Source organism: Typopeltis vanoorti, chromosome 22 (assembly GCF_054136105.1).
Source record: "Typopeltis vanoorti isolate ZY-2024b chromosome 22, IOZ_Tvanoo_1.0, whole genome shotgun sequence".
Lineage (NCBI taxonomy): Eukaryota > Metazoa > Arthropoda > Arachnida > Uropygi > Thelyphonidae > Typopeltis > Typopeltis vanoorti.
Window position 1 is genome coordinate 43,705,884 of NC_143570.1, and position 8,755 is coordinate 43,714,638.

The following is an 8,755-nucleotide window of genomic DNA, read 5'->3' on the forward strand; positions in this document are numbered from 1 at the left end:
TCGTCCTAGGTATCTTAGGGCATCATCAATACAGTAAGGCAATACTATGAATGACAAAAGAAAGGGCGCGTACGTACAAAGGAATCCAAATTACGTGCAATGGCGCGTTGCCGCCTGAACTTAAATTCAACTGAACTAAATTACTTAAATCAAATTAAAATTAATTGCAGTTAAGTTATTATTTTACACAATTTTGTATGACAATTTCCCATACTTTAGGGATGGCAAAAACATCAATGCGGTTTAGATTTGGTATGTGAAGTAGGGCTTCAGCACTTTCTTTATATAAACGTTCATATTTATATGAAGATCTGTGTAGAAGTTTTGTCTTTTTCCAATGGATCCTATGGTTTGGGTTTTCAACTCCGTGTTGCGCGAGGCCTGATTTATGCGGTTTGATGAGGTGGATGTGGTCTTGATGTTCCGAAATCTTGTTTTCTCAGTCATGAATTCTCCACAGGTTTCTCTATATAATCAATTCTTTCCATTAGATTTCGGTAAGTGGTGCGGATCAGTGACCGATGTCACTAATGCTCTCCTGGAGAATTAGTGACATCGGTCATTGAAGTTCATTCCACGGGTATTCCATGGGTTTGAAATCAGTGTTCTGTACACGCCAGTCAAGTTCAACATCCATCTCATTTAACGTTTCCTGCACAGACTTCGCTTTGTATAAGGGGACTTTGTAAATGTATGAATCGAATAATACATCTCCATCAAAATATTCGCCGTGCTACTAAAACTTTCTTATACAAGAATATATTCACCTCCCCTGGTAGTTGAAACATAACCATGACAACAATTTAAAAAATCTTAACGCTGGTGATCCACTTTAGCCACAAAATACCACTAGTGTCAATTTCATTTTCTGGTAAAACTATCATATATAAATGTGCTGCTGCTACTACTAGCAAAACTGCAGCGAAGTTAATGACATGGATATACAAGTAGATTTATGTTTCATGTACTTCACTTCGTAAGATGGTAGCGAAGTGAAGTACATGAAACATAAACCTACCATCTTACGAACTGAAGTAGGTTTATGTTTCATGTACTTCACTTCGTAAGATGGTAGCAGACTCTTTCTGATGAGGCTACTGAAACACTCATTTCAGAATACAATATCCAGCTTTTGAAAAATGCAACTTTCATCTGTTCATTAATTTGCTAATATCAGATATAACAGTCGCATAGTGACGCACTAAACTTACATTCATTGAAATAGGAGTGGGGAAAACATTTCATTTGATTTCATGTTTTGAAAAATATTTGCCAGCTAACTCATCCATAAAACATAGCACCCATGCATCCGCCCTTTAGATATATTTGTTTAACCATAAATGTAAGATTCATACAGTAATGTGCACCTTAAAAAACTTATTTTGCTCATCTCTTACAAGGCTATCACTTAAAGAAATAAAATAATGTTGCTTTAAAACTTCTATTTCGATAAAGCTTGTAAAAATTGCATTTTATTTTGGTGGGACAAAATATAATCAAACCAGTATGTGCATTAAGGCAACTCTTGGTTAATATCTCAGCAAGTAACTTACGATAGCCTGACCACGAGAAAGAATCACATGAACACGACTTTTATTAGTTCAGAACTATCACACGTTAATATTAATAAATAAAAAAATACCTCATTAAGTTGTCCTCGTCCGTTAACGATTCGCTCTTCCGCAGTACACATTTGTCTTGCACAAATAGCAACATGAAGTCGAGAAGTAGACAGAACTTGTCATGAAGTCTAATTACTAGGATAATGCAACGCAGCAATACCGGGAATATCACAACGAATATCTGTTTTGTATCACATGGATTCTTCAGTTTCTTTGCCAGATTTGCACATTTCATTCCATATTTAATTGCACCGAAATTGCCTCTCAAACTATTGAGATTCTATTCAGCATTCATACACAGAACATAACTTAAAACTTGCACTTCGATATACCGGACATTGCTGAACATTAATATTTCAAGTAACTAACTATAAGACTGATATCCACATTTCACAAAACCATCTGTCCGTATTATCAACATTTTCCTTCATTTTTTTTTGCAAAAAAAAAAAAAATCCATAAATCTTTCGAAACGCCCATCTTCCATGCCACGTCACAAAATTCAAAACGAACTAGTCTGCCGCTGGGTTTCCCTATCACAGCGCTACTCCAACTAAATAAACTATTCACCAGTAAGAAAATAATTATATTTCAATGTCTTAATAAATTTAAATTCCATATCTAGATATATTTTGGTTTACTGGATTCCTATTGAGCAGAATAAAATGTATAATTAATTCACATTTCGAAACTAATAAAACTCAAATCTTGTATTAATAATTCAATTAATGTTATTCATATTTAGTTGTTTTTTTTTTGCTTTTACTAGAGCAATTAAAATGCGAGCTGATAACATAAAAAATATTGTTTTTTTTCTTTCCTTTTATGTCCAACTTCCCACTGAGTTGTCCTCTTTTCTCCATATCAGATCCGAATTACACGTTGAACTGATCCTTCTATCGCAATTCTACGCATTAGTTCGTTAAGATAGGAATGAGTATGATGAACATTACACAGAAGAGTTCTAATCTTTGAAATTCTGATTCTCAACTTTCAGAAACTCACGCTACTGATATGCTCTGTTTGCAAGAGTATAAGGAAACTAGCATAGAGATCACTGCGATTTCTTCTTCACGTATTACTGTAAAAGGCCTGTCATGGCAAAGCAACTTGACGTCATATAAATGTTTTATGCTATAATAAGGTGACAGACAATCCCTGGTAAATAGGATTAGTTGGTTCCACTCGTATATTGGTCAACCACGCGTTTTAGATGAAGCATCCGAGAAGGAAAAGAAACCAAATAATTACATTGAAATGAAATCCGGTATAAACATTTCTCATTCTAGAGATTAGAGTCCACGTTTTTCTCATCAAAGACGTCGGTCGCCAAACGGCTGACATACGAAGACTTAAACATAGGGACCCTGCATAAACTTATGATATTCAAATATTAGACTAATAATGAGAGGGAGTTTCAGCTATAAATGTGATGCGGGAATTTTTTTCGGGAAGCAATTTTCAACTAATTACTGGTATTTGACACGTACGAAAGCAAGATGTTGAAAAGAGAAATGGATGTGATCCCTTCTGTTTCTCTAGAACGCCATCGCTTGAAGCAGGTACTTCAGCTTCAATCCCCAAGCCCATGATTACAAAGGGTAATGTTCAGTGAATGTTCAAGTACCATCGCTTTACAAACGTTGCACTCTGGAACTCTTCAAGAATAGAAAAATACTCATTCAGAAATAATAAATTTCACTGAACATAATGTGAGCTGTACTATCGAATGCAGACCGCATCAATGCAACTGTGAAGAATTTTAGTAGTAGAGAAATGTTCTTCGTCGTACATGAACATGAGATTCGAAATAACGTTGCGTTAGTAGCGATAATGTAAATCGGCGACAGAAAATACACACATTGCAAGTGACAATATTCTTATTGCTATCAAAATATTCTTATTTGACAAAATGACCTGTTGATTCGATGAAATTGTAAATATAGTTCACTTGTACACTTTGTGTACATTGTGTTTAAAAGCATTGTGTCTGTACATTGTGCTTGCAAAACATCAGACAAACAAAAACATTAAGCAAAATATTTGAAATAACCTCGTGTAAATGGAATTAGACAGTAACCATGATCAACAGCAATACAGGTAATTGAGTCGTATTCGCATTCAAATGTATGTGATCATTTACAAAGGTAATTATTATATCCGTTTGAAGTCATCTGAGCGACTTAAAACGAGAGAGAAAGAAATCATATTGGTAACTAAAGGTATATGCGAAACTGTTGCCTCGCTAGAATAGCTGACAACAGTATCTGGAGTGTACCGAGAGTGGTATCGTAAACAGAAAAAGATAAATAATCGTAGGGCGTGTGAAGTGAAGCAGGTGATTGAAAATATAGATTGGGGAGGGGGGGGGGAATTTCTAAACAATGCTACATATTGGAAAACCCCTAGAAAATGCGCTAGGAAAAGGATTAAAAAGTGATGGTGATCTTCCTTTGGAATTGTTAACTTTAAAAATGCTATGCATGCACCAACTTGAAACGGTGAACTCCACGATAATAATACTCATTTTTAGACTCTTCGGTATCAGTATTAAGTTCTTAGTTTGAGAAATGTGGAACTTTTATCTTTTTTTTTTATTAAATGTTTAATAAAAATGCTTGACTGATGGATTTTTCTCAATTTACCCCCCCCCCCCCCATTACAAAATCAGACTCCGATGCATGTGTATTTTTTTTCCTTTTTCCAGAGCTGCCGATTCCAATACCGTGAAACTCTGCATCTCGGAAATTTGTTAAGGATATAAGAAATTAAGCGGGAAGTGAATTTCATCCCTCAGTGAAATATCACAATTTTATATCATTTGTTTCAATCTGAAACAAATGATAAAAAATTATCTTTATTCCCTTAGAACAGATTTTCAGCCGTCCTCGGATCCTCTCATGTTCAGAATGTAGTTTCTTAAATTTTCAGAGATGGCTTTAACTTTTTAATTAAGAAAACGTAACTCTAAAATTATGTCTTAAAACTCAAATACCTGATTGTTTTACTGCACCTAAAACGAAGAAATTTATGAATTTGACAATTTTTCTCTAATTGCAAGTTGTTGAACTAGTTCTTAAGCGTATAAAAGCGTGCTAGTCAGTACTCATAAGGATATGAACTATTCAAATTTTACTATTACGGCGAAGACAGATTACTTTCCACTATCCGAGGCCAATGAGTAACACTGAAATTGGGACATTTCTTGCATTTCCGTTACTTTATATGATGTCCCAGTCAATTTCGTAATTTACATTGTAAAGCATAGTCACTTGATGAATAGTTCAGGCTACATTTACTTTTTTTTTCGACTGTTCAAAATTAAGGATGATAGCCAAATTAAAAGATTGAACACGAGAATTTTGTTTACGCTAAAAAGAATAAAAATTAGTTATAATAATAAATATAAGCTTTTGGTTGTAGGATTTAGAATTTTTGAAATTATAATCCCAACCACATAACTTGTAATACACATCACATACGGTGGGGTTTTGGTCAGGTTAGATAAAACAAAACCTGATCTAGAGGCCAAACTGTCTTTTTTCCCCAGCCACTTGAGCTTTCTAACAGACCATACAGTCTCACACTATCGATGATATTTACGGTCGAAGACTCTCTCTAACCGTGCCATTTACATCCTGCCGATCAGAAACATATCTACTTAAACAACCAGATTAATAAACTAATAATCACATACTTCTGCGCAATATTTTTTTCTGATAAATAGAACGAAGCCCTTTTCCTTCCACGGAAATCGAGATTAAGAAGGCAATTTTCTTTAAATCTTGAAATAATTTGAAATAAATTCTAAAATATCACAATTTAAATAGTTATTATCAGAAATGAACTTTCGTATATAGAAGCAACAGCATTTTAGAATAACTCCATGTAGTAAGACTGGGTGTTCTGCAAAAGAGAATATACACCTCAAGAAAGCCTTATATACTTATCACTGTAATAAACAAACAAAATTTAAAAAAAACGTGGAGTGCCTGAACAATACCTGCTGATAACAAGAAGGTTGTTTCCTCCAGTTTCGTGCGATGTGGGGATTTCTTCCAAGAACATATAATGTCCTTGGAAGTGTCCATGTTACTCATGGATATATAATGTCCATGAGTAACAGGACAAATGACCTTTCGGTTGTTTTAATATATCTGCGTCATTGCATTGTTGAGGAATGTAAAAACTTGATCAGACTCTACATACGTGGACGATTATTAGAAATAAAAATTTGCGCTTATTACCAGTTGGATAAAAAAAATAGTTCTTGATGGATATAAAAGGGCCCCATCGACCAGTTGTAGGTACTCCAGTATTTGGAAGCAGTTAACACACTCCAATACAATGAAGGCTATGGTAAGTATATACGTTTTATACACATATCATTGTAATATTACTTTTTCTCATTTAGTTACGACAAGATTAAAAACAATTGTTACTACACATATTTACCAAGTTAAGTTTATTTATAAATCCTATCTAAAAATATAAAAATCAAGTGAATATTAGATCCATCATTATTTCATAAATAACTGGTTATCAAATTATTAGTACATTACTTAAAATAACTTATTTTCCTTAGTTTGCTGTTACTCTTCTCGCCCTTGTGGCTTCCGTTTACTCTGTCGGTCTTGGTTATGGAGGATATGGCGGAGGATATGGTGGTGGATACGGGGGATATGGTGGTGGATATGGCGGTGGATACGGTGGAGCATATGCTGATGGACTAGGCGGATTTGGTGGATTCCCTGTAGGACGTGCTGTTGCTTATTCAACTAAAATCAGCCATCCCGGTGCTCTCGGACTAGGTATTTATGGTGCTGGATACGGAGCTGGATATGGACTCGGCTATGGTGGTGGTTATGGATATGGACTTGGAGGCAAGTGGTAAAAGTAAGTATGCATTTTCAATCATCTCAAAATAACAGGACCGAGTGATGATAAATTGTGTTACATTTATATCAACAAGTAATCAAGAGATCAAAGAAGCAGAAACGAAACATGTCTGTTTCATTTGTCCAATTCTAATTGGATTAATGAAGCAACTCCAGATGTGATTAATATGACAGCGGGAGTTACATTCAGTATATGATCTTTTTTTATTATCGTAATATATTTTAAGATGATACTTAATAAATAGGAAAGAAAATCATCTTAATTTGGCAGGATAGGTGAGGCAGTGTAGGCTATTATAGTCTTCCTTACTCAACGGAAGGTGCATATTTTAATGTATTAAGGTTTTAGGGAATTACGGTAGAATTTCTGAGGATTTGACATATTTTTTGTTTCTTTTCTTTCTGTCTCTACAGTAACGTGAGGAATCACTTTCGGTATTTGATTTAGTGATTAAATAGTACTATGTCGAAATAAGAAAAATAAATTTAAAGTGAAAATTTCTTTTGAGATTTCATTAATTAGGCTGGGTTTGAAGTTTAAAACTTTAAATTTAAAGTTCCGTTATTAATTTAATAACGGTATTGAATAATCAGTCTTCACTGAAGTGTATAATTATTAAATCTAAACATTAACTGAAATTATTTTTTCCTTCAATAGATTTTAAACCATTCCTGCGAAGCCATTGAAGGACGAGACGGCATACAAAATCATCCAGACCTTCTGTATTGTAATGTTGATAAATAAAGTGGTTCTTCTCCGGGATATGTTTCGGTTTTATGTTCTCCAAACATACACACGCCTCTCAATTATTAGAGAAATTTAGAGTATTAGTGTCTAAATTAGCAAAAAACGTAATGTGTGTGGAACGACAGAGATATCTATAATGGAGTGCTCGCTCTTTAGAACAAGTTTCCTGTTTGTTGGAGTAAAAAGGGTGACTTCTCCCTGAATGAAAATATAACAGCGCGGTAAGGAGAGCAGCAACTTAAATAACAGCCGTTAAATCTCACTGTTGCTATAGGACTTGAAACGTTTACCGCACGAGGTATCTTTCAATATCTTTCAATTAATTAACTTCGTGTTGGAACTTATTCGGACAAAAAAAAAAAGAAATCCAAGAATGTATTCACTCATTGGCTATATTAAGTACTCATTTAGCTGAAATCAGTAAGTTGCATTAAGCAGAGAAAGAAAATTCAGTAGCACATGCGAAGAAGCCGAACACAAAAAGTCGCTTAAATAATTGAAACCTCAAGGAAATCGATACATTTAAAACGAACTTATCTAATCCCTCTTAAATTAATATTAAATGGTGGTTGTTTTTATCTATTCTTTCAAATTCTGTTCTGTATGCTTTCACCAGTAAGATAATCTACATAATGATCTCATTTTTTGCTTTAATAGTGCTTGATATAAGGGAAAGTAACTATGCAAAGCTTTAGATTCAATTGGCAGTCTAAAGTAAAAGAAATATCAATTGCAAAAAGAATTTATATTTCTTTGAAACGCTAATGCATTTTACTTTTATTTCTAAGATATCTCAATCTTCTTATAGCCTCTCACGAATGCTTTTAAACATAATAAAAGGAGCCTCAAGTTGCAAATATGTTATTCTTTAATTGTTCAAGATTAGACCCAAGCGACTTAGCTTCCGGTATGTTTGTTTTGTGAGAGGATAACCCTGAGAGAGGGTGACACCTTCAACTGAAAAGTCCTTAAAATATACTCATACTAGACGAAATTTCTACTTAGGTTGTTCCACCATATTGCTGGCTTATAATTAGTTCACTAAATAAATTAATTATTTTTTCTAGTAAATTTAGCGTTCTTTCAGTATAATTAGGCTGCTTTGGAGATATGATCAAAAATGCACTGATTTTAGGCTCCTAGTTTGTGAAAATGAACGTTAAATATTTTAATTACGTAACAGAATCATAGTCTAAGATTTCAGGTATTTCCAAACCGATTTCAAAGCTCCTCAAAAATATAACGTACTGTTTACTTTGGTTCTGTTCAACAAACTTTCATGGTTTCCTTTTCCTAACGATAAGCGATCTCTTCTACGAATAGAAGAGATCGCTTATTCTACCAAGTTCCCTGTGACTGCCACCTCTCCTATTTCGGATAATTAGACTTTTTGTGGGGAAAAAATTACAACACCAATCTTATATCATTAATAAGAAATCTGAAATTTGTTCTAGCATAACATGGAATTGACAGGGGGCAACAACAAC

General features: G+C 34.0%; 1 protein-coding gene across 1 annotated transcript; it reads left to right on the forward strand.

Annotated features, from left to right (window-relative positions):
• The first annotated feature begins 5,969 nt into the window (after positions 1-5,969).
• On the forward strand, positions 5,970-6,516 carry LOC150094365 (glycine-rich protein-like). Its single transcript, XM_090411904.1, has 2 exons — positions 5,970-5,981; positions 6,208-6,516. Exons 1-2 carry the CDS (start codon positions 5,970-5,972, stop codon positions 6,514-6,516), a joined length of 321 nt encoding a protein of 106 aa, XP_090268030.1.
• Positions 6,517-8,755: the final 2,239 nt, after the last annotated feature.